This window comes from Aethalodelphis obliquidens, unplaced genomic scaffold (assembly GCF_003676395.1).
Source record: "Aethalodelphis obliquidens isolate GAN/ISIS:26980383/991018 unplaced genomic scaffold, ASM367639v1 scaffold14, whole genome shotgun sequence".
Classification (NCBI taxonomy): domain Eukaryota; kingdom Metazoa; phylum Chordata; class Mammalia; order Artiodactyla; family Delphinidae; genus Aethalodelphis; species Aethalodelphis obliquidens.
The window spans coordinates 13,513,800-13,540,758 of NW_020837958.1; the positions used below are offsets into that span (position 1 = coordinate 13,513,800).

Genomic DNA, 26,959 nt, shown 5'->3' on the forward strand with positions numbered 1-26,959 from the left:
ATAATGACACAATAAGTTGAAATTTTTCACTCAGTATATTGCTGCTTTACCTTCCTTCTCAGGCACATGAGCAAATGATCAATTACTGAATCTTACAGCAAACTACACTAATCTAATTTCTTGTTCTCTAGAGGATTTCTTTTATCTCAAAACACTCGTACCTCAGCAAAACCTGTAAAAGCTTTAAACTGATGATCTATACATCAATTCTAAAAGGTTTCCAGATTTAAAAAAAAAAGATTAATATAAGCAAACTCTTAAAACACAAATGCAGAACAAATAGCTTTGTGGCTAATAATGAAACAGATCTAAGCCCCATTACTCTGACTGAAGTAATTAAGGAAATTCCACAATTTACTTATGGTACTGCTTGGACGTCATGCTCTAGTCCATTTATACGACTATAATCCAAACACAAAAATCATGAAATGAAGACAGATAAATTGAAGAAATAAATTACCCTGTACTTTTTTAGTGCAGCTCTCTGTTCCTTATATTAATTTGCTTCTTTTTTAATAGGAAGAGATGCTGCTCATTTAATCACCTCTCTTTTCTAATGCAAGAACTCATTAAATAAAATTGACCTTTAAAATTTCTGCTTAAATAAAACAATTCTGCCATCTGCAGGCTGGATGAAATAAAGCCATAAGACGTAAAGGTAATTTCAAAATCAATTGTTATAAGACTTTTAGTACCATTTGACTATTTAAACTATATGCATGCACGACTGTGTTAAAATATTTTATTATTTAATAAAATGACTTTTTTTTTTTTTTTTAACTTAAGCAGCAGCACACCACTGTGATTTAGAGAACAGGCACTGGAGCCAAACTGCCTAGGTTCAAATTATCAATCCAGCACCTACAAGTTACCTAGTCATTCTGTACTCTGATTGATTGCCTCTTCTGTAAAATAAAGAGTTTGGTAAGGTCTAAATAAGGTCACACATGCCAAGTCATTACAATGGAGTCTGGCAAAAAGTAAGTCTCAAAACTGTTAGCTGTTTATTATTAATAGGCAGCACAGAAATGGTTAAGAGTAGACTCTGAAGGCAGCCTACTTTACAAATCCTTCCTCAGTAATGAGCCATGGATTCACAGGTTCCTTTCACCTTCCCAATCTAAACATGAAGGTTTCCTTTCTACTCTTTACCTTATCCAGCCTTGTCCTCATTGCTAAAGTACACTAACTCTTGAACTCTCTTTTAACTGTATTGCACATTTGAAAACCAAACTCTCATTAATGTCACTGGCAAATGTTTTACTTTCTGTGGTACTGTCATATTGACTACCAAAGCTAAAGGGTAAAATTAGGCATTCAACAAATGCTTTCTGAGCTCCTGCTATCCTAGCCTTAGACCCACATAAGACCAGAATCTTGACCTCAAAGGATTATAGTTTAAATGGGAAGTCAAGACAAATACACAAGTACTAGAGGGTAGCATATAAACGTGCTGTGAGAATGCCAAAGAGCTGAGAGTCGAGATTCTAGCTGTTCAAAAAAGGAAATCTTGATTTGTGTGCTAGTACCACTTTATACTCATTAGAATGGCTATTATCAAAAAAAAAAAAACAGAAAACAAGGTGTTGGCAAGATGTGGAGAAATTAGAGCCCTTGTGCACTGTTGGTGGAAAAGTAAAACAATGCAGCTTCTGTGGAAAAACAACCCAATGGTTCCTCAAAAAATTAAACATTGAATGACCATTTATTTGATCAGGCAACCTCACTTCTGGGTATGCACCCCAAATAACTGAAAGCGGGAACTCGAACAGGTGTTTGCACAACCATGTTCACAGCAGCATTATTCACAATGGCCAAAAGGTGAAAACAGACCAAGTGTCCATGGATAGATGAATGCATAGACAAAATATTGTGGTATATACATCCAATAAAATGTGATTTGGCCTTAAAAAGGGATGAGATTCAGATATCTGCAACAACATGGATGAAACTTGAAGACATTATACTAAGAGAAATAAGCCAGACACAAAAAGACAAATATTTTATGATTCTGCTTTTATGAGGTACCTAGAAGAGGCAAATTCACAGGGAAAGAAGAGTGGTTACCAGGGGCTAGGGAGAGGGGAGAATGGGGAGTTGTTGTTTAATGGGTACAGAGTTTCAGTTTAGGATTAAGAAAAAGTTCTGGAGACACTGGTAATAGCTGCACACAATGTGAGCACTCTTAATGCCCTAGAACTAAACACTTAAAAATAGTTAAAATGGTAGATTTTATATACATTTTACAATAAAAAATAACTTTTAATTTAAAAAATCTGCTGAGCAAATAAAACAAGGTGAGGGACCAGCAGAGATATTCCAGGTGAGGGAAACATCATATGCTAATAAAGAGGTGGGAATTACAGTTTAGTTTGGCTGAAGAGTAGAATGTAATGAAAATGAAAGGTAGGCCATGTAAGTTAAAAAAAGTATGTTGGGACTACTGACTTATGGTAGGTAGCCATAGTACCTTCTAGTACACTCTAATACCTAGTTAATGGGTTTGACATTATTTAAATAGCAATGGAAAGCCATGAAAAAAATTTCGAGTGAGTAAAATAAATAACCACAATAAAAAAATTGAACTTGTTTACAGTTCCACAGATATGGCTATGTTCACAAGGCTATAATTTACAAAAAAGAAAAGAAGAAAAACTGCACATGCTTTGAGACGGTCACAACTATAAACCCTGCAGAAAAGCTAAAATAATGGGATTTTAAATACAAAGTGAAGATACCCATGAACATGTCACCTGTTCTCCTTTACTGACTTAGAACACTTGTCCTGAGAGACTGAAAAGGCATGTTAAGGACCAGATCCTTCTAAGAAAAGAAAGGAAAGTAAGGGGACCCAGTCGCAGTAGAGGAACTATTTTATTGTTTGATCAGAGAAGGCATCCTCTGACAAAGTGAGTAGAGCTGAATGGAGGAAGCCATGCAAATCTCTGATGGAGAGCCTTCGAAACGGAGGAAACAGCAAGCACAAGAATGAGCAGAGGGCTTCCCTGGTGGTGCAGTAGTTGAGAATCCGCCTGCCAATGCAGGGGACTCAGGTTCGAGCCCTGGTCCGGGATGATCCCACATGCCGCAGAGCTGCTAAGTCCATGCGCCACAACTACTGAGCCCGAACTCTAGAGCCCACAAGCCACAATTACTGAGCCCAGGTGCTACAACTACTGAAGCCCACGCACCTAGAGCCCATGCTCCACAACAAGAGAAGCCACCGCAATGAGAAGCCTGCACACCGCAATGAAGAGTAGCTCCTGCTTGCCGCAACTAGAGAAAGCCCACGTGCAGCAACGATGACCCAATGCAGCCAAAAATAAATAAATTAAAAATATTAAAAAAGAACATAGAAAAAATAAATTGTATGTTTACCCACATAAGAAAAATAAATTAAAAATAATTTTTTAAGTTAAAAAAAAAAAAGAATGTGCAGGGAGCATGCTTGGTGTGTTCAGAACTCACCAAGGGAGCCTGTGTGCTGGAGTGGAGTGAGTGTGAGGTGAGGCATGGTCAGAGCTGAACTCAGAGAGGTGGAGAATTCATATCATATTGTGCTTTGTAAACCACAGTTAAGGACTTCAGATTTCATTCTGAGTTTAATGAGGGGTTTTCAGCAGAGGAGTAACATGGGTTTTCAGCAGAGGAGTAACATGATCTGATTTATAATTTAAAAGCAGCACTCTGAAAGCTGCATGGAGAATGGCCGGTACTGGGCCAAGGGTGGTGGTAGAGACATCTATTGGGACACTCCTGCAATAATCTAGATTAGAGGTGGTGGTAGCTTGCACCAGTCTAGTTGGTAGCAGAAGTGGTGAGGAGTGGTCAGATTACATTTAAAAGGTAGAGTCAAGAACAATTTCTGATAGTTTGGATGTGGCATAAGAAAGTCAGGAGTCAAGGATGACTCGAGTTAGGAGTACAAGTAAAAAAACCCCAAAATCCAAATTAGATGCCATAGTTCCAAAAGGAACATTTTTCTTTCTATAAAAAGTGCCCCAGGGGCTTCCCTGGTGGCGCAGTGGTTGAGAGTCCGCCTGCCGATGCAGGGGACACGGGTTCGTGCCCCGGTCCGGGAAGATCCTACATGCCGCGGAGCGGCTGGGCCCGTGAGCCATGGCCGCTTGAGTCTGCGCGTCTGGAGCCTGTGCTCCGCAACGGGAGAGGCCACAACAGTGAGAGGCCCGCGTACCGGAAAAAAAAAAAAAAAGTGCCCCAGAAGCCTACATAGACTTGATTCCTTTTCAGCTATTCAAATGTAGAAAGAAAAATCCCATTAAAAATCAGGTCAGTTATAAAGAGCCTGTGCTTACTCTTGTGCAAAGCACTGGCCTAGGGAAACAACCCAAGGAAACTACATTTGATTCTTCCAAGTGTAGAAACTACAATTGCTCTCTTCCCCTCTGTTAGCATGAGACCTACCATACAGACACACACGAGCCAGGACTTGATCGTATCAGTGCTAAAGCTGAGGCATCAATATAAAGTGTAATGACTGATGGGTAAGTCAGGTGGGTTGGGGAGGCATCTCCCATCTGCCCTTCCAGATCTATTCATCAACCCTCCCCCATACTACTATATGGGCTACATCAACAGGCCTCCTTGCTTTGGCCTCCAGTTGGGTTCTGCCAATGAGCAGAATAAGCAGGAGACCGAAAGGAGAGAGAATAGTGAGGTCAGGACATTTTTTTCCCCAGCCCCCTCCTTGAAGGGTTGCCTGGCCTGGCTGGATCCTTTAACTGAAGGGCACAGCTCCATCAGAGGTCCTCCCACAGGCTCCCTCCTCCCCAGTTCCAGGAAGTGCTCGCTTCCCATGCCTCTTCAAGCCAAGGGGTGGTCACAGCACCTTACTCAAAACAGCCCATTAGGGCTTCCCTGGTGGCGCAGTGGTTGGGAGTCCGCCTGCCGATGCAGGGGACACGGGTTTGTGCCCCGGTCCGGGAGGATCCCACATGCTGCGGAGGGGCTGGGCCCGTGAGCCACGGCCGCTGAGCCTGCGCGTCCGGAGCCTGTGCTCCGCAACCGGAGAGGCCGCAACAGTGAGAGGCCCGCCTACCGCAAAAAAAAAAATACAAAAAAACAGCCCATTAGTACAGCACCATCTCTACAGCCTAAATTCACAAAAATAGTCACTTATAAAACTCTCCTCAAATTACCCATTTCTAGAATGTCATCGATTCCCTTGCCAGGAGCCTGTAAAAAGATTTAAGAGGGTGGCATTGAAGTAACAAGAAAAATTTCAAACCACAAGGAAGGTCACTCGATTTGAAGGAACAATATGAGCAAAGAAAGGAAAGAGAAGTACAGATGTTTAGGTAAAGGTGAATGATCGGATGAGCCTAAACGCACAAACGTAACCCAAATCCAGATATGAATCAAAATTTCCAGATAACTGCCTTTGTTGTAGTCACTTGTGTAAATGTATCCAAGAGTCATTTGTTTACAGTTCGAACCCCTATATTAAAATGCACCTTTCTTGTTCTCAGATATGGCAAATACCCTTGCAAAGTAGCACAATTATTTTCTGCAGGAAATGACCAAAATGTTCATGGTAATAGCCTGGAGACTAGGTGGCATTTATAGATAAATTACAGGGAGATCTACAAGTTCCCTAGAATCACATACAAAATTTTGCATGTATGCATTTTTCTGAAGAAGTGGTATAGCTTTTATCAGTTTTCAAATAGGTTTACGCCTCTCTAAAAATCAGTGCTAGTAGATTCCCAAAGAAACTCGCCTGAATTTAAATTTACCAACCTTAATTCTTCCCTAGAAATGTTTCATTAACACAAGAAAGGCCTTGATTGAAGAAAAGTATCCAGTAGATCACCAGCTATAGTAAATGTATTGCTTACCAAGTACAAAAAATAAAAAGAGTCACCATACACTCCATTTTATTTACAGAATCTGTTGATTCCTTCATACACTTAGCACTGAATGATACATTTATAAAGACCCTGCTGGAACTGTAAGGTATGTCAGAATGGCTGCAGAACTATTTTCTCTGGATGAAATAAACCAAACACTTCAGAAGAGGTTTCAGCTTGCAATATTGGTCTTCTTGGTATTAAACTATAAAATTTAAATTCTACATGAATCCTAGTTTATTCTGCAATCTTGGAACAAGGGCAAAAAGAAATCACCACTCAAGAATGTAGGAAAAGAATGAACACATACATAAGAGTTTGGGGATTTACACATTTTTTCGCAAAGGCAAATGATGCTCAAGACAACAATAAGGTGTATTTAAGAGTATATCATCTTAGAAACTTACAGCGAGGTCAGTGACATATACTTTAACTCTTAAATGGTCTTACCATCCTTTATACACAGTCTGGAATTTTAGTACCTTATTTAAAATAATGCTATCATGACGGTTGCTGAAATACCATTTCACAATGTAGATATTACCAGAATACATCACTTATTAAAAAAAAAAGTCTCATCACTGGATCTTAAAATCTCAGTGAAATCATCTTAACATTAACTTCGTGTAACATTTTTTTCTGAGCTTCAAGTAGCTCAGAATATGTAGGCAATGCCTACTGCACCTAATTTTTTATATTACAATTCATCCTGTGGAGTGACTGAATGATGCGCAGGTAGTAATACACTCAATACCTGCCCGCCACCCATGTGAAGAAAAATAGTGCCGGGCACACTATATTACATAGTATTAAACACTGTAAGAATTATGTTAATTGTGTCAATACTACTCTTTAATGACAATTTTCTATAATAAATTTTGTGAACAAAGAAGAATTTCAATGACTATCCAGTTCTACAAGGGTTAAGTCATAACCCACTCAAGTTGCCCAGCCACAGTGCGACCTGAGAGTAATTCAGGATGAAGCACTCTGCTTTGGATAAACAGGCCCTTAGATAGTTCGAAGCATATCTCAGGAAGAATTTCAATGACCCTGGATTCTTACATCTTCCTATTCGTAAAAATATACTAAAACCATTAACATGAGATATCTGTTCTTTGTGATTAGCAGTAATCTTTTACCAAGATATATACTTGACTGTAAGTATTTCCTAGACAAAAAAGTTCATATACAATCTGGCTTCCCCCCTACCTCTGCAGAGCAGTTCCTCGGAGCTGACTGGCTGTCTCCCGTGCTATAATCGGCAGTAAGCCGCTGAATAAAACTTAACTCACAACTCTTATGTTGTATGTCTTTAAGTCGACATCTTCTTGGTAAGATTCCACTCCTAAATTTTCACTCTTTCAGGCTCGTGTTTTGGTTAAACATTCTTCCCGACCTATGTCTAATGGCTGGACATTTACAAATTGGGTCCTTTACCACAGTCGTCGCGTGGAGCAACCCAACTGTCCTCGAAGGTTTCCCAATAGACACAGGTCAGGAGAATGAATAAAAACGGCTAACGGTGACGTTTAAATCTCAACAAACTTGGTCAACCTAACAACTCTAAAGAAACCTGAAATGTGACTGGGAAAAGGCCCGAGAGACGCCTCACAACCCAAATTCCAAGGCAAGGTCACGGAGAAGCCATATCACCCAGGCGGCCAGGGACGGAATCAAGTTCTCCTAGTTTCCCCAAAAGCCCTTTGCGGCATGCAGTAGGCCAAGTCAGCAGACTCCTCCCCGAGAAAAAGCCAAGGGAACAGTGAGCCCCTGGCAACTCACACCCAGATGAAGGCCTTCAATCGAAAAGCTCCAGCCCCAGGCCCACTGCTCAGATACACAGAAGCTGTGCGAGCCCCAGCCACTCACCTCGCAGCCACTGCGTGCTGTGAAACCATCTCCAACTAGCTCCACGACCGGCAGACCACACAGCAGCCCCCTTAACCAGCCCACGCAGCAACCGCTGATCACAGCCTAGCCTCCAGGAGGCCGCCATCTTCCCGGCCTTCTCCCGGGCTGCCCTCTGCACAGCCTGATCGCCCAGTCATCAAGGCCCTCTCAGGCCCCGCCTCCCACCCTGTTGGACACGCCCCCTGGACGCCAGCCGCCCCTCTGAGCCTTGGAATCAAGCTCTTCTAGCCCCGCCTCCAACAGCTTGGCCCCGCCTCCCAGTCAGGCGGCTCCGCGGTTGGGTCTCCAGGCAGCGAGGCCCTCCCAGACCCGCCTTTCGCCTTGTCCGCCCCGCCCCCAGGGTGCCCTCAGGACCGCCTGATTGCAGTTCGGCCCTTGCCGCGTCAACCCAGGCGGAGCACCAGAAGCAAAGCTGTGAAAAGGTTGGAGGGCGCGGGTACCTCTCGTCCGGGCCATGTCTAGCTGTCACGCTCCGGAGGGAGACTGTTGCTCACTGCAGTGTCGCGCGCAGGTAGGGGCGGGGCCCTGTATTCCCAGGAGGCGAGGCGCTGGCGCTGCGCGACGGCGGAAGCGGGGTGCAGGTCGGGTGGGGCTTCAGGCCGGTTCGGACGCGACCCACGCGAGCCGCCGCTTCCGTTCCTCGTGCAGACCTGAGGCCCCGGGCCCCGAGGCGGGCCTCCTTCCAGCGATGGGATTCTTGGATGGCGGGGGTTGGGCACCAAACGTTGAAAAGGGAAAAATAACGGAGGAGAGCGTCGGGCGTCTTTCGTGTGTGTTTCAAAACAACTTAACATGAAGACAGACCAAGCTGGGAAACGTGAAGCTCTGGAGTGGAAATGAAGCTAAGACTGTGGTCTCGAGCTTCTTTTCTGCGCCCTGGCGACCAGCCCGACGTTTGCCGCCCAGTAGATACTCGGAAACGTACTCCGAGCCAGATCTGTGGACTGTAGCCGGCACTTTTCATCTGCACAGTTGCTCTTTGCCTGTCTCGGTTTAGATCGATTATGGGATGATCGTGAAAAGGATTTTTCCTTAAGCAGAAGTCAAAGGAAAATCCACCCTCAGGCTGCTCATAACTTTTCATTCACTTCTGCGCACTAAGAATTTTATGGAACACCCAAGTGCTCAGGGTGGTGATTAAGACCATGGCCTGGGGTTTGGAGGAGAGCTAGACGACTAAACAATTAAAATGTGAGAAGCCTTGCTTAAGATACAGGGAAAGTCCTTATTCCTCCTGTTATTCTCTTTCGGGGCTGAACGCCCGAATTAAAAAATAGTAACATGACATATTTTATTGGGAAATACTTGTCAACCACTATCTTGTGCAAATAAGTGGCTTAACACAGATTAGCAAAGTCCCTTGTTTCCTTTTTCCCACTTATTACAGCTTATTTATTTTTTCCTCTTTTCACTGCCAACTAAAATTGTCGTACACTGTCTGCCTCTGCAAGGTTTAGGTCACTATCTACTGGAGTGGTTGACCTTCAACACACCCTGAAAGGAGTTCAGAGAGGAGTTAGGAATGAGATGTTCGAGGAAGAACAGGACTTCAGATTTTTTTTTTTTGCGGTACGCGGGCCTCTCACTGTGCTTGATTCCATGTAACCCCCCTTCACTAAAATCACATCTCTACTGACCTCCCCCCACCCCACCGCTTTGGAGCAGTTCCTATGAGCTGAGAGGCTCCCTCCCGGGTTATTTTGCCTCCAATTAAACATAACTGTCACATTGTGCATTTTTTTTCAGTCGACATCGTTTTTTTTTAAACTACCCCCTAGAGTATAAACTCCTTTAGCGCAGAGACTTTGTCTTGTTCATGGCTGAATTCCCAGGAAGTGCTTGGTACATAGACACTCAAGGAATACTTATGACTGGCATCACTACCCACTTAGCTACTCAGCCAACTGAAACTTAGAATTCCTCTAAGCCTTCCTTTTTTTCAGTCTTCTCACCCAAAGCCCACCCTTTCTTTTTAACTTCTTAATTATCTTCCAAATCCATCTCCACCATCACCACCTTACCATTTCATTTTGAATTATTTCCACATCCTTCTTCTGGTCTGGTCTTTTGCTTCCTTGGTTGTCATGCTTCAGCCTCTTCTCTTTATTGCCACTGTAGATACGTTTCAAAAACAAAGTATGATCCTATCATCTTCTACTTAAAACTACTCAGCAGTTATCAGCCATCTATAGCATAGATGGTTGGTCCTTAGATGAAAGGTCCTTACAGTCTTTTTCCCTCCCCCCTCCATCCCATAGAACCTAATTCCGGTTCCAACTACTCAGAGTTCCCTCTGACTGAAATGCCCTTTCTCCTCTTCACCTACCTGCATACTTGGCCATCCTTCATTAAAACTTAGCTCAGCATCCCTTCCTCTATGAAGCTTTTCCCAACTCCTGCCCCCTCCCACCAGTAGCTTCTGTTCCCATAATGCCGTGGACCATCTTGTTTTATATATTGCTTTGTCGTTTCACAGCTGTTAACTTCTTTACTAGAGTTTGAACCCTCAAGGGTAAGGATTTTCTCTTACTCGTATTTATTTATTCAGGGCCTTCAGTAAAGGTTTGTTGAATGAATGAATGAGAGGCTATATAATAGATACCAAAAAAAGGTACACAGTGCAAATGCCATGGCACAGAGTTTGAGGAAGTATCACTTCCTGCGGAGAAGATGAGAGAAGGAATCATAGGGGAAGTGGGTAGGAAGCCTGGTGTAAAGGCTGACAAGCAAGAGTTTGACAGCTAGAGGTGGGATAATTGGAGATCCAGCATGAGCAATAACAGTGCAAAGAGGAAAAGATGTATTCTTGGCTGGCAAGAAAATGTGCCTTAGTCATCTATTGCTGCACAGCTAGTATCCCAAAACTTAGGCTTAATGCACAATCATTGTCTCACACAGTCTCTGATGATTAGGAATCCAGGAGAGTTTAGCTCAGGGTTCTGGCTCAGGGTTTCTCATGAGTTGGCAGTCAAGCTGTCAGCTGGAGCTTCAGGTATCTCAAAGCTTGACTGCAGCTGGGATCTGCTTCCAAGCTCACAAAGTTATTGGCAGGCCTCTGTTCCTCACATTTTATTGGCTGGAGGCCTCAGTTCTTCACTCTATGGCCTTCTGCATAGGCTGAGTACCCTTACAACATGGCAGCTGGATTCCCCCAGAGCAGGTGATCAAGAGAGAGCAACCAAGACAGAAGCTGTAGGCTTTAGTAACCTGCCATCAAAAGTGACATACTGTCACATCTTAGTCTGTCTTCACACAGACCAGCCTGGTACAATGTGGGATGGAACTCTACATGAGGATGTGAATACCAGGAAGCAGGGAGAGCCATCCTGGAGGTTGATTACCACAACTAGGTTGACTAGAACTGAGAGATGTGTGTAAAAAAGTGAAAGAAAATATGTGAAAAGTTAAATTGGAGCAAGAAAGCAGATGGACTTAAATAAGAGACCCAGGGGGTGATATTTGAACATTAAATGATTTGAGGAAGGGAGTTCAGTGATCAAAGTAGTGTTATTATTTTAGTACTAATAATAGAGTGAAGGGTAAGCCGGAGAAGAAGAAAAAGGAGAAACTGTAGGCAAGGAGACCAAACAGGAAAAGATAACTTTAATCCTCCCCAAATATGTGTCCGTGAGAGCTTTTACTCAATTCTTGCAAAATAAGAAAAATAAGGACGATGGTAAAGTGAATTTCACAAAATTAATTGCATTCATTTAAAGGACTACGTTTCATTCCAACATTATCCTTCCTACTTTTTTTATGTTAAAAATGCACTTTCCTTTTTGAAAAATGTGATAATGGATGGTTAAATATAACCAATGTCATTAACTGGTAACCTTATGTCAGTCCCTAAAATTTTAAAAGCAGCAACAAAAACTACCGGTCTTGAAATTCAGAAGTCTAAGAATCACTGATCCAGATTATTAAAATAAGGACACTGATAGCCAGAAAGGGTCACAGACTCGCTGTAGTGGGGGTCAAAGCTAAAGCCAGCCTCCTTGTCTTCTGATTTCTAGTCAGTGCTTAACTGGTAAGAAGAGTTTTTGTTTTTTGTGTTTTTTGTGGTACGCGGGCCTCTCCCTGTTGTGGCCTCTCCCGTTGCGGAGCACAGGCTCCGGACGCGCAGGCTCAGCGGCCATGGCTCACAGGCCTAGCCATTCCAAGGCATGTGGGAACTTCCCGGACCGGGACACGAACCCGTGTCCCCTGTATCGGCAGGCCTACTCTCAACCACTGCGCCACCAGGAAGGCCCCGTAAGAAGAGTTTTTAAGTGTAGTGAAGGTAGGAGGGAGAAATAGGGCTTTGAGTGGAGGTGAAGTTGCAGAGAAAACCAGTATGCAACGAGAATGAATCAGAAGTGCAGAAGGAAACAAAGACCAGAGACAGAGAAAATGCTGACACTTTGACTGTGCCTGTATACAGTCCATTCTTAGGCCAGTGCGAAGAAAAATTCTGCAAGACTGAAATGATCAAAAAAGACTACTAGGTGTCTTGGGGCTATCTTTACGCTATTTTACAGGTCTATGAATTGTAGAATGCTGACAGTAATGCAGATGATTATTTTTCATAGAAAGACAAGTTGTCTTATAGAGATTCAACTTATTGCTTCAGCGGATATTGTCCAGTTTTTCTGTATCATTTATTTGTAAATCCAGGATTCCTGATTATTTTTATGTGTGTGTGTTTTGAATTCTCTTTGGACACCATTGTATCATCTTTTTGGTTCCCTCATTTAATTGATGGGCTAAATACATTTGACACGTGTTCATTTTATGTTTGTAAGAGTCCCTTGGGAAAACCTCTACCTGAGGAATAATGCCTCTATTATGCTTAAATTGAAAGAAAAGGTGGGGGAAGGGATTAGAGCCATTGTTGGCTGTGAGTAGGTATCTCAGTGACATTCGAGGCTGATTTCCTTAAAATAACTAGATTGAAAAATTGGCGAAATGAAGTATTGATTCAAAAACTGTTTAGGCTTTAGTGTTTTGAAAGTATATACAAAATACTGTTAAATGTTTCTTCCTCACTGTATGGAACCTCTACTGTAAGAAGTTGATTGTAATCCATCTTTAGATATGTCTTTCAAAATTCTTATTCTAACAGACCTAACAATAACAGGCAAGTAATATTGACATTCAGGGAAGAGCTAAATACTAACTAAACCTTTTCTTTCTTGTGAATTCTTATTAAGATACATATTTTAATTTTTACTTTTCTTATTATTCTGGATAACTTAAATGACTGCATTTTTACTAAATATCTCTGTTGGTTCCTGCTGCTAAGTGATTATTTTTCTTGAAATTGTAATTTTGGGGGTTTGAGCGATTGAATGAAACTTTATTAACAACAGCTGCCTTACCATTGTTATTCCTGTAGCATGAAGCAGGCTAATTGTTCTAATACCTCAGTACTGGAAAGACAAAAGGGAAAGGGGAGGCCCTTAATAACAGACTGTTTTCTATAATGTTTGCAACGTGCCCTGCAAGTTGATGGTTAAGGATTGGAAAACTGCAGGAGTCTTCTCATTAGCTGTAATTTAATATGTAATTAAAATATCACTTATATCCCTAAAAAAGGACATAGCAAATTATACAGGGCATGGGTAATTTTGGCTAGATTTCATAAGGAAAGATGTAAGAAAGACCAATATAACTCTATTTTTAATTTTAATTCAGGAATTTTTAACTCGTTAAAATGGGAATGAAACGAATGTTGACCGTGTCACACATTGTGCTTCATGCTTTGTATCCATTATATCTCATTTTAATCCTCATAATGTTCTTATTTAATGGATGAGTAAACTGAGGCCCAAGGTCATGTAAGCAATAAATGGTGTAATATAGATTTGCCTTTGTGTCCATTAACTCCTAAGCCTGTGTTCAATCAGAACTTTTAAAAAATGTCAACATTCCCATGTTTTTAATTTTATATATTTAAGTCTACTCCATCAAATGGTCATTCGTAGTATTTATCTAAAATAAAATGTGTATGTAAAATATTAACAGTGAATTTGGGAAAATATCATAATTTCAGAAATCCAATTAAATAGCTGAAAATTTAGTCTGTTCAATAATAATCCCTCTTTGGACTCAAAGATGTTTTTTTCCCCTTTACCCAGTGCCAAGATTTATATATGCAGGTTTGCTAGCTGTGCTTCTGTGCACAGTGTGACTACTTCTTGTTCACTTTCACCTGGAGGGTATAGCCCCTTGGGGTCCCATGTGTATGTAGGGATTTTCTATTAGATGCCCTATTCTGAGCATACCCAAGGCTTTATCTTGTGTTTCTAGTGACATGAATAGCTATCAAAATTGAAGAGGTCACCAGAGATTTGCAAATACCTTCAGGGAAATTAGGGCTTTGGATCTCACTTCCCTCCCAGGTAGACTCACTCTTGTTTCTTTTATGGCTGTGAAACCTTATTTTCTTGCCAGCTCAGCAGTATATTTTGAAATATTTTTTGAATGACTTATTCAGCAGTTTTACTTGTTTTCAAGGTAAGGTTGTATATTATACTGCCAAAATGGAATTCATTGTATTTCTTTATTATAGTTTTTGTTTTCATTAATTTTAGCTTTAAAACAGAGGGGGAAACGCCTTGTTTTGTTTTCTAAAGAAGTAATCATTAGACATTTAAAAGTAAGGCTCTTATTTCAACTAGATTTATCGTACTGATCATTTCACCATTTATACAAATATGGAATCATTATATCGTACACCTGAAACTAATATAAAGTTCTATGTCAATTATACCTCAGTATAAATAAATAAATAAGGCTCAGTGTTTATCCCAACATATATCTTCATAGGATTGGGCCTAGAAAGTATTAATTATGATTGTTTCTGGGTGCTTTTTATATTATTTTCTTGACTTTATAATTCCATAATACGTATATATTGCTTTTGTAATAAGAGAAAACAATACAATTGCTATGAAACAAAGGACATTTTTAGAATAAAAATAAAATTGAACCAACACAGATAATAAACAAATAACTATCATAGTATATCATGTATATCATGCCTTAATTGAATAAGATGTTATGTGTAAAGAAATTTTCTGGACAGACTGAAGCATGTCCCTTTCAGCACTAGATCCTATTTTATTTCAGCCATTTCAGTAGATACTTTGTAATATCATCTGGGCATTTCTCCACCTTGTTCTTGCAACCTGTTCCATAATATTAGACTGTATGGCCCTGAATAATTCCTGGTTGCAAAATAATATAGTAGATCCACATTCCAAACATTAAAAACAAAATATATTTTGTAATAATTTTCTCCCTCCCCATACCTCTCTATGGTAGATTTTCTTAAACTTCCTTAAATTGGTTTCTTAATAGAGATATCATCTAGAATAGTCATTTGATAAAATAGTGTCTATTTTAGAAATCATTATCTTCTTTTTAAGGACAAGGAACATCCAAAATACCTGATCCCAGAGCTCTGCAAACAGTTTTACCATTTGGGCTGGGTCACTGGGACTGGAGGAGGAATCAGCTTGAAGCACGGGTAAGTTTCTGGCTGATTTCATTTCTGAGAATTCTCCATATAAGTAGACCACAGAGAGCCTAACATGTATTAGGTACAAAGAACAACCAATGATCAGTTTTATAATACTGAAGGTATTTAGTTTCTAAATAGAGAAATAGGTATTTGCATAACTGAATGGAATAAGTGTGCAGATGTTGCAGATATAATAAATATCTAAGGATTTAAGAATCATAATTTCTAATCAGAATAATTTGGTCCCCAGTCCATGGAGTACCAAAGTTAAATAACATGTTGCTGGGTATGTTCATATGTCTGGAACTACCAAGGGTCCCCTCGGGATAGACAGGATTTGTTTCAAAGGTTCAGATACATATTTTAAAGTCACTTAAATATAGATTACTAACCACCTAAAATTCTAAAAATTACATTTTTTTGAGTCCAAAAAAAGGCAATATGCCTTTCTAAATGCATGTATCATTATTAATGGACATAGCACCTGCAGGTCCATGTTGTTCACAGGACAAAAGAAGAGGTACTGGCCTTGAAACAGAAGGAATGAATAGTAGTTAATTGTTCTTTAGACTTACTCACTGTCTTTCCTTTAAGAGGATGAAGAAATAAGTAACCTACTAACAATGAAAATAGAGGTTGTGGAATCTCACTCTCTTAAGTGTCTCTGGAACAGGATTAATGTATTTGCTCCTGAAATATTTTAGGAATAATATTGTATGGAGGCTGAATGTTAAAACTGAGTAACTTGATTTATTTCTTTATCCTAATTCACTTTCTTTAACAAAATTGGATTACTACAATATTTATGTAATGTTGAATTGTTCAGAAAAGAACGGAATGTAAAATGTAATCAGAACATTTTGAACAAAGGGGATTTTATGGCATACCACAAGATGATGCCATTGAAATTTCATCTGCTTCAAATTACCAAGGAATTCATGAAATATTAATTAAACTGTGGGAAATGACAGGAGAGCCCTTAGTCAACAAATGTCACAGTTCATGTGTAGGGAGGCTCTCAGTCTGGAAACGTTCTGTTCCACATGGTATCAATACATGGGACATCCGTCATGTGCGTCCTCTCTTACCATCAACCCAGTGCTAATGTGTCAATCAGCATTTTGCAGGTTTTCAAGTTATTTTGCCAAAACTTTCAAGTTGATCTGTTCACAGCAAAGTCCTATAATAACAACACTTGTTGTTTCATTTATTCATTTAGGAGTTGAGTCCTAGTAATTTGGTTTCTCACCTGTATTACTTATAATAAATTATATTCTAAACATTGCCTTTAGTTAACTGCTTTTTTTTTTGCATTTGCAGAAATAGTTTGTATATGTACAAAAGAGAGCTTTCTACCAAACTGAGTTAAAATAACTTTTCCAACTGGCTCAAAAAAAACAGCTAAGTTAAAAATAGAATGCAGGTAAGGGACCATTGCAGATCTCAAGAGGGAATATTTTTGATCATAAAGAAATAAAGCCTATGTTCTTTGTAAAACTAAAATTCTTTGTAGAACCATGCACTAAAATTATGTGTGGTCACCCTAAAACACTCACTGGCAGCTCTTAAAATTAATTGGCTTTATGGCACTACAGTCAATTTATAGGGAAGTTGCATTGTGTTTGTAAAATGCTTTTTCCTCAGCTTCTTAATTGGTGAGGAGCCTCCTGGAGGTCACAGGTGAAAACAGCCACGGTTTTATGGCACTGTATTTGGAATCTTACTAAATTTTTGCTTTACAGAGTAGAATGGGTAATTTGTAGTAACATGTTGAATTTTCTCCCTAATATTTAAATGACTTCATAGACCCATATCAATAATTTTATCAGCAGTATTATTCTCATGTTAGTGAAAGTTTGGTTTTCTTTATCTGATGCTTAGAGCGAATAAATTTGGAATGAAGCACAAACCCAATAGATTGTGTTTCCAGAATAATTCTAGCAATAAGCCCTTTGGGGAATATGAAATTATTTACTGATTCCAAGGTTTGGCTACTATCAGTTCAGCTTGTGCTATTGGTGTATGGTGCCAAAAATGTATATAATAAAAGATAGCTTGGGCTTCCCTGGTGGTGCAGTGGTTGGGAGTCCGCCTGCCGATGCGGGGGACACGGGTCCGTGCCGCGGAGTGGCTGGGCCCGTGCGCCATGGCCGCTGAACCTGCGCGTCCGGGGCCTGTGCTCCGGAGCGGGAGGGGCCACAGCAGTGAGAGGCCCACGTACCGCAAAAAAAAAAAAAAAAAAAAAGATAGCTTAAGACACATATAACAGTTAAATCAGAAGGAAGAAATGGAGGACCAAGAAAATAACAGTAATCAAGGCAATTCCAGGATACTAAGCAGCCATTGTACTTAGGCTGGTTTCCTGTCTTTCACAGCATTATTTTTTTATGTGTCAGAGACACTAATCCTGTTGTATGCTATTAGAATTAAAATTAATAAACCTATATTGTAGACAAGATAATTGAATCATAGGAAGGTTTAAAGGATTTTTTTTAAGTAAATAAAAATTGAACATGTATTATAAACTCTTGTGTTTTGTTCACCTGCTTACCACATTGTGAAAGAGCAGGGAGTATGGAGAAAATAAATTCTAAAGCTTAATACCTTGAAACTCAAAATGCTTTTGTTTGTGGCTTACAGTACCAAGTAAATACTTCACTTTTAGTCTTTGGCATGTTTCCCTCCTAAAATAAAGGCTCTGTCATCTTTGTATTAATATTTTTATCCATGTATCTCCTTCTTTGTAGGTATACTTTTTTCTAAAACCTATTTAGCTAATCTTTCAATTACTCAAAGTTGATCAAAGTCTAAACTGATTTCCATTTTATAAAGGCAGTAATAAAAATAGGTTTAGCATACCAGGGAATTTCCTAGCGGTCCAATGGTTAGGACTCCACGATTTCACTGCTGAGGGCACAGGTTCAATCCCTGGTCGGGGAGCTAAGATCCCACAAGCCATGTGGCATGGCCAAAAAAAAAAAGAAAAGACATTTAGCATCCCAAATTATTTGAACAAACTGAATAAAAACCCTGGATTTTCCCACTTCGTAGGTGGAGTTTATTTACCAGCAGACTGTTTCGAACTTTATTTGAGTCTGTTCCCAGGACTGCATAAATATCTCCGCACACAAGAAGACCTACAAGTCCACTTACCAGCGGAGGTGACTGGACTAGGTACCACACATGATTCTAGAGTCTCTTTCATGTTACATGAGGACAAAAGATTTGGATCCCTGGTATTTATAAGGGGCCGTTTTAACAGTAATGATCCCTATGCATTCCCACTGGTTCCAGAGGAGTGCCACTTTATGGTTTTCTTATGCAACAAAGTTCTAAAGCAATAGGTACTTTGTGAAAATGAATGCTTGAACAAAGCTTACTCTGCTTTGGATTTCACTCCCATTATCAGGCATTTATTTTCTAGACCTTAATTTACCAGTAGATCCTTAAAGGTGCTTTCTTAAATTTTTTTAAGTTCCTAGTCTATAGGTTTATTAGTAACCCCAACTTCGATAGCTCAATTCAATATAGGCAGTCATCCTCATTTTCACTGGGAAACAGTTAATATTTATACAGTGTCCCTATGTCCATGCCTCAGTGGCAGACGCTGGAGCGCGCAGGTGCTGGTATTTCCTTCATTTGCATTATGTGGCAGTTTTTTAACGCCCTCTGGCAGCAACTGAAACTGATACATGAGCCAAAGGACCTTTGTTGAGGGTGGAGAGAATTTAGAGAAGATTTTAGATTAATTTCCAGAGCAAGTTTGAAAGCACTTTGTGGTAAGTGGTATTGTTATAGCATCTCCCTTAGCACAATGTGCTGTGTAACACAGAGATCTCCAGATGTAGCCATGCCTTTTATATTTCTAACTTTCTGCAATTGTTCTGGCTTTGTTACCAAATATTTTCACAAGATAGAAGTGTTTTTCAATTAGGAAGCATATACTGTTCCACCCAAAAAGTAGCCCAGTGTTAATGCTGTAATTTAACAAACCATCCAGCAGAGGTCTCTGAGCGTCATGTTTTATAATAAGAGCATTTCAAACAATAAAATTAACCCTGATTTCTTGCAAGCAGAGATCTACTCCAAGTGAGCATATTTCCCCTGATTGGACTTTAGAATAACTGTGTTCCATGTATAGTAAGATAAACTCTGCTTATTCATGCTTAAAGATGCTAAAGACTTATGTTTTCAGATTTGTATTTCCCCTAACCAGATAAAAGCCTGGTTACCATTGATTTTGCACCATAAAAGGAAATAAAGAAATATATATGAAAATGTAACAAAAGCAACTATCAACATTTTACTGTGTCACCAGCATTATAAAATTAATTTGGTATTCTTTCTATACAGCCTACACCATTAATTAAATAAAGCAGCTATTTGTATGACTTGATTTATAAAGATCATTAATGATTGGACTGCAAGGGTATACTTTTCTTTTTGCAAAAGCAGAACGTTAGAGTTAAATAAATACCAATTTCTGTATTTTGTGTTACCAGCAATGAAATCTACATTGCTCCTTCAGGAGTGCAAAAGGAACGCATTCAGGTATGGTAAAGGGATACTTCTTAAACCCAAATGTCTGTTCTTCTCTACTTGATTATTGTTTTGTGAAATGGAATTAATATTAAAAGAAATCTTAGTTTTGAAGGGAGGTTATATTGTGATGATTTAAATACTAATCAACAAACATTTGTTAAGTAACTATTAAAATTTTTTAAGGTGTTAAGTATCCTGCTTGCAATCAGGTGTTTTGAATTCTCATTCAGCCTCTAGAGGGCAAAAGCGAATAGTGCAATCTTAAGTCATAATAAAAAATGATTCTAACTTTGCAGCATTATAACACCATCTTTATCAGGCTAATAGGGTAATCAGATTGGTGGTCTCAAATGGACCAAACTGATTCATATTTAATAATGGCAAAGCTCTTTCAATTTAAAGTTATAAAACTTTGTATCAACATTTTGAGAAGACCCATTCTGTATTAATGCTAGAATAAACCCAGAATAGAGTTAAAACAAGCACATAATACTTAATTCTGTCTAAGGCATAGTGCTTCATTAATAAAACATTTATATTGTAGTTTGTAATAAACCCTGGTAAACGAAAGTTACAAGTCAGAGATACGCATGTATTACTAGGAAAAACCTGTGGATCTACATAATTCCTTAGAACTTTAAAAATAAAGTACGTCATCGAGATTAACATTTCTCAGTAGCAGTTAAGTTTCTCAAGGGATAAGAAAATTTTACTCTGTATTTTTCCTCTTATATTATGAAATGTGAAAAAAATTATAACACCCATTCTAAAATGATTATATATAGTATCTCTGAAATATAGTTGTGAAATTACATGGCAAAGCTGAGAAACTAAGTTGATGAAATGACATCAACATCATTACATGCATATTAAATTTTCCATATCACTTTTTTCTTCAAATTCTAAAGGTCGATTTTTTTAACTTTCTTGAGATGATTTTTATTAGTAGAAAACATTTTTTTATTTTTCAAAATGGCTAAAAAATTTTGAGAGAGAAACTATAATTATATAAATATTTAAAATATGAGTTAAATATGTATATATATTAGCACTGTTTATATATACTATATATAAATGGAATTGTGTATATGTGTGTATGTATATATATATATATACACACACACACACACACACAAGAAAGGGGACATTTCTAATTGATATTGTATAAGCCTTCTTTTTTTCTTTTTCCCCCTCTAAATAGCCTGAAGACATGTTTGTTTGTGACATCAATGAAAAGGACATAAGTGGACCTCCACCATATAAGAATCTTAAAAAAAGCCAGTGTACTCCTCTTTTCATGAATGCTTACACAATGAGAGGTAGGCAGAAAATGTATTCAACGTAAAGAATATTTGCAGAGTAGGCTCCTGTAAATAATGGCAATTGTTGTTGTAGTTCACAGTTCTTGAATACCTGCTATGTGCAAGGACTTTAAATATGTTAACTCATTCAGTCCTCACATCAGCCTCTGTGGGAGGTCCATTATTACCTCATTTTATATATGAGAGGACAGAGGCTCTAGGAAGATTTTCCCAAAATAAACAGCCAGTGAGTATTGGGGCCAGAATTCCAACCTAGATCAATATGATTCCACTAGATTGTCAAGTTAGCCAACTAAATATTATATTTACAATCCAATTCCTACTCTTAGTTCAGAGTTATATCTCTGGGAACTTGTAGTAGAAGTTAATCAAAATACAAATGAGGGAAAATCATGACCTTTTCTTCACTTCAGTAGGAGTGATTGAAAAATTTACTTTATGATAAAAATAGGACTCTTACTTTAATTCCCAGAAATTGTGGTAGAAAACCAACCTGGAAAGGTTGAACCTAGAGGACAATGTAAAAATAGGAAAGTATAACTGAAGTACTGGCTCAGCCTTAGCAATGAAGTCATTAGGACCATGCTTTAGTATAGCCCCTGAATAAAATCAATATAGAGTTAGTAATCATGCCATGTGCTGTTCCCAGACATTATCAGCTACTACTGAAAGGATGAAACTTCAGCAACAGATTCTAACAGCATGAAGAATCTTTCCTAGCAAAAAGCTAAATAAACTTCCCATTGCAAAAGTAGCCATTACTGAGTTTTATAGCATACAAATTCTTTTTTAGGTAAATCCCTTGCATCTATATCTTAAAATTCCTACCATCCCCTTATGTTACTAAGATATGGCCTACACTATGAAGCATATCTTGATGATTAAGGGACAGACTAAACTGGGTTCAAATCCAAGTTCTTCAACTACTGTCTAGTTGGACAACGTAGTTAAATAACCATGGACAAATTATTTAACATCTCTGAGCCTCATGTCCTTGACCATTAAATGGGGGAGATGGTTGTTGTGATGATACGAAGAGATAACATCTGTAAAGGGGATTTGCCCAGTGCCTGGCACATAGGAATCCCTAATTGAGTGGTGGTAGTATTATGATTATGATCTCCACAGTCATTATAGTTGTATTTCAGACCATGTAAAGGATATTTCTTGAGCATGTGTAAAGTATCGTGCGTTGTCCTGATGCTGGATAAAGCTTAATTTTTTTTCCTTGTGCTTTCTGACTTCTCTATCAGTAGTTCTCTTTCCTCTCTTCCTTTCTCCCCTCCTACCCGCTGCCAACTTATTATTCCATGCCAAGAAAAACGAGTCCAGAGCCATATACAAATAAGTGTGTGTGTTTATGTGTATATATTTTTTTCTTTAAAAGGTGCAATTTAGTTTTCACTGAGCATATAACTGTATTCTTCCCCCTCCAGGAGCAGGTGCTGTGATTCATACCCACTCTAAAGCTGCTGTCATGGCCACCCTTCTTTTCCCAGGAAGGGAGTTTAAAATTACACATCAAGAGATGATCAAAGGAATAAAGAAATGTATCTCCGGAGGGTATTACAGGTATTTTCCCCTATTTTTTGCTTAAATTATTTGAACAGGGCTTCCCTGGTGGCACAGTGGTTGAGAGTCCACCTGCTGATGCAGGGGACACGGGTTCGTGCCCCAGTCCGGAAAGATCCCACATGCCGCAGAGCGGCTGGGCCCGTGAGCCATGGCTGCTGAGCCTGCACGTCCGGAGCCTGTGCTGCACAACGGGAGAGGCCACAACAGTGAGAGGCCCGTGTACCGCAAAAAAAAAAAAAAAAAAAAAAAAAAAAATTTGAACAGTATTTCTCCTTCTTGTAATAAACAGGATACTGATCTTTTTATGTATTTAATGAGATGTTGTAGATCTGTGTTAGATAGTACCCCCCTTAATATTATACTTCCAGATCTATTCTCAGTGACACAAATCAGATGCCTCCCCTCCTTTTCCCCATCCCCAACCCAGCCTTGGTAAATTATTGCCAACATGAATAATTAAATGTTTGTCAGAGTAAAATGCAAAAATCCTGGCTGAGATATCTACAGAGCTGGAAAGAGTGTGTTCCTTTATTGAAGAACCCCAAGAGCAAGCTCTCCTCACCTTCACTTTGTCTTCAGGAAGTTTCAGCTCTGACTAAATCTTATGCTTCATTTTGATCTCATGTAGTATTTCTGGAATATTTTCATTTTTAAAAAAGTTTTATAATTATTTTAATTAAGTAGATCTCTATACATTTATAATTTTTCAGTGTGGAAACTGGCATAGATAGTATAGAATAGAGGCCTTCTGGATAAAATCAGCTAAACCCACCAGCCCACAGAAATGTAGCAATTATTCGTCAATCTAGAGTAGTGACATGAAGAAACACGTTCCCAGGGCTCAGGGACAGGCTCGGCATTTTGTTTGAATGTACAGGCATTCTTGTTCCTGAGCCTTCACCCTTCCCAAATTCCTAAAGGGGCTGAATCCACTTTGCCTTGTTTAGAGGAAAAGGGTGCCAGTTTTTCTGAAGTGTTCTTACAGCAATATCTTACTGTTACTGCACATAATAGACTGTATGTGTTTAAACTAGTGTGCTGAGAAGTTAATTGGACTTGATTTTAGTTAATATTTATTGTGTGCCTAAAGCATTCCTCAGCACTGGGAAACACCTATTTACAAAAGTTAAATATTTAAATTATGAAAGTGTACATACTAAAAAAAGCATAGCCGCATATTGCCTTTTCCATATCTGGGTCTTGAAGGAGAGGCATTATGTGTGCTATCAGTTTCATCGGCATTTGATTGCTTTGGTGAAGAAATAAAAATAGGTCAGAAGGGGCTTCCCTGGTGGCGCAGTGGTTGAGAGTCCGCCTGCCGATGCAGGGGACACAGGTTTGTGTCCCGGTTCGGGAAGATCCCGCATGCCGCGGAGCGGCTGGGCCCCTGAGCCATGGCTGCTGAGCCTGCGCGTCCGGAGCCTGTGCTCCGCAACAGGAGAGGCCACAACAGTGAGAGGCCTAAGTACCGCAAAAAAAAAAAAAAAAAAAGTCAGAAGAACGTGTGAGACGGTGGAGAGGAGTGGAGCACAATAGAGAGCCTTTGGAATTTTGTGGAAAAACAAATGCCATGAATGAAAAGATGTCATTTGTTATGCATCACAATGTATACACTTTATATATTATTTTGAATGTCTCAGAATTTAAAGAGTACAAAGTTTTTTGACATGCTTTTGCAATTCTGTTTGAACCTGGCTGGGAAATCAGTAACAGGGTCATTATCACAGCTCAGGGGCAGTGATACTTCATCAGTATTTGGGGAGAATCCTAAGTGTCCAGTCAAAAGAAGGGGCAATAAAAGGTGGATGAGTAAGAAAGAATGGAGTTTTTACATTTTCTATTCTACTTTTTAAATTTTTAAGTCCATCTTAAAAAAACTTATAATAACTTTCAAATGCCTAATTCTTATCGGGGGAGGTTACCATGTTAACTATAACTGTTGTACCTTTTGGATGCAACATGCCTATGGTAGAATGAAAAGAATACTGTTTGATGGTCAAAGGACTACCCTGGCTCTGTTCCTCAGGTCTTATTTTGCTGTGAATTATTTTGCACCTGGAGATATTTCTGACTGTTCGGTATATGGTAGAGGAAAATATAAGTTTGTGGTTCTCCTGGCCAATACTAGGAAAGATTTGGGACTAGCAATTTATTCCTTACACATTTAAGGATATTTTATAATTACCTGTATTTTACTTAAGTGAAGTAATGGGCAACCTCGTACTGTTCCTGATAATGGTTGGCCAGGTTCTTTATCACATGACAGCTACTCAGTCTGTACCTTCCCTAAAGTAGTAACTTCTGATAATATATGGATAGAACTTATTTTGGTTAAGTTTAGCCATCACAGAGGTAGTTGAAAAGCAGATGTAACATTAACAAGGCAAGAGAAATTCATGTTAAAAGGAAAACATGTCTGAGTTTTGATTGGTTGTAAATGACCTCACAAATAGACATAGTTTTACCAGTAACAAGCTATTTGCTTAAATATTACTGCAGAAACAAAAATGAAAAATGCATATTCTGATTTCATCACATGTACTTACTAAAAATAAGGTAAAGAAGTTCTAATGTCACAGATTTGAGAACGTTCTGAAAATATTGTCATACCTTTAATAGTTAGCTCCAAAAGGTTTTTGCTATCCCAGGGCCATAAACCACACCTGCATTTATTTATTTGTCTATCCAAGACACTTTTGGGTCCTGCAGAGATAGAACAGAATGATTTTGTATCGTTGGGAAATTCCTGCCTTAATAAGTAGTTCAATTGTTAATCCTTCCTATGCTTCTAATTCTGAAATTTATCATTTCTCATCTCCTGTTAAAACTACTGTGATTCTCTATCCTTCAGGGAAATACTTGTATGATCTTGATAATTTCTTTGTTAGGTTTTGGTATCCTGTACAAATTTCTGCCACTTATACTTAGGATTGGAACAATGCCTGCCAAATTCCCAAGGTGTCTCTTGATACAGTTGTTTATACAAGATACACAGAATAACATGCAACATCTTGTTCCTAATTTGGAGTGGCTTTTCAGATATAAAGAGAACGTCTAACTTGTTATTTGAGAGAAATATAAATTTTATATATGAATGCCTTTATTTGTTTTAAAAAGGAAAGCAAATGGCTTGTTTTGTCTTAATAGATATGATGATATGTTAGTAGTACCCATTATTGAGAATACACCTGAGGAGAAAGACCTCGAAGAGCGAATGGCCCGAGCAATGAATGATTACCCAGACTCCTGTGCAGTACTAGTCAGACGGCATGGAGTCTATGTCTGGGGAGAGACGTGGGAGAAGGCTAAAAGCATGTAAGTGTAAACCGAAACCAAAGAACGTCCGGGGCAAGTCACCACACTCTAAAAGAGAATGAAATGTGTTTTATGATTGAAAACGGAGTATGATTTTTTTGTGTGTTACTGGTCAAATTGGTTTAAATTTAAATAGTTTATCATTAATTATTTCTAGATATTTTATTTGTATTATATATTCTTTTGTTAAGAAATATTTTTCAGATGAGCTGTTATTTGGCAAGGCACTATGCTCTTTGATACAAAGAAGGAGATACAGATCTTGTTCTCTGAGTTGAGGGCTAGAATAAAGCTAACCCAAGTTGCATTAAGATCTGCTGTATTTATTTCAAAAAATGGCACATAATAAAAAATTTAAATTCACATAAGTAGTATATTTTAAACTCCCTTTTATTTCCTGAGAAGTGTATAGTATGGTGGCATGATTCAGTATGATTCCGTGTTTTAATAATGTTGGAGACAGACTAAGAGAAACTTGCCTAGAATTGAGGAAAGAAAAAAAAATCTGCTAGGAACAGGGTTAACTTGATGCAGAGGAAAAATGTGATTGTTAGGATTGGAGAACTCTCTTTTCACTGAACACTTTTAGTTCTTTTTGCTTTTATTTTTTAACAGGTGTGAGTGTTATGACTATTTATTTGATGTTGCCGTATCAATGAAGAAGGTAGGACTGGATCCTACACAGCTTCCCGTTGGAGAAAATGGAATTGTATAAGCCAAGTGGAAGTTTATTATACGTAGAGACAAAGCTCATCTTAATTATTACTTAAATGACTCAGGTATTTTTTTTAATGAATTGAAAATTTCCATGAAGCTATTGATTTGTCACTAAATGCTGCAGATCTTCTGACAACTGGATGATATTTGCTTATATTCTTGTTTTTTTTTTTTGTTTCTTTTTTTTTTTTTTGCGGTAC

The 26,959-nt window shown here is 38.7% G+C and overlaps 2 protein-coding genes across 3 annotated transcripts in view; one reads left to right on the forward strand and one right to left on the reverse strand.

Annotated features, from left to right (window-relative positions):
* PDHX (pyruvate dehydrogenase complex component X) overlaps positions 1-7,884 on the reverse strand; it is an 80,134-nt gene extending 72,250 nt beyond the window's left edge. For both annotated transcript variants that reach the window (XR_003434479.1, XM_027115031.1), the window contains exon 1: positions 7,743-7,884. Coding sequence is in view for 1 of the 2 variants with exons in the window: in XM_027115031.1 (XP_026970832.1) it covers positions 7,743-7,869 (127 nt within the window). In the remaining variant the exon portion in view is untranslated. The remainder of the gene's footprint in view (positions 1-7,742) is intronic.
* A 261-nt stretch (positions 7,885-8,145) lies between these two features.
* APIP (APAF1 interacting protein) lies at positions 8,146-26,773 on the forward strand. The gene is made up of 7 exons (XM_027115032.1): positions 8,146-8,295; positions 15,194-15,294; positions 19,791-19,839; positions 21,032-21,149; positions 22,589-22,724; positions 25,875-26,042; positions 26,658-26,773. Exons 1-7 carry the CDS (start codon positions 8,239-8,241, stop codon positions 26,755-26,757), a joined length of 729 nt encoding a protein of 242 aa, XP_026970833.1. The 5' UTR covers positions 8,146-8,238; the 3' UTR covers positions 26,758-26,773.
* The last annotated feature ends 186 nt before the right edge of the window (positions 26,774-26,959 follow it).

Excerpts from the sequence above, each read along its gene's own strand:
- APIP (XM_027115032.1), top strand. The coding sequence starts at position 8,239 with ATGTCTAGCTGTCACGCTCCGGAGGGAGACTGTTGCTCACTGCAGTGT. Across the intron at positions 22,725-25,874 it reads ATCTCCGGAGGGTATTACAG|ATATGATGATATGTTAGTAG; the intron begins GTATTTTCCCCT and ends TTGTCTTAATAG. Across the intron at positions 26,043-26,657 it reads TGGGAGAAGGCTAAAAGCAT|GTGTGAGTGTTATGACTATT; the intron begins GTAAGTGTAAAC and ends ATTTTTTAACAG.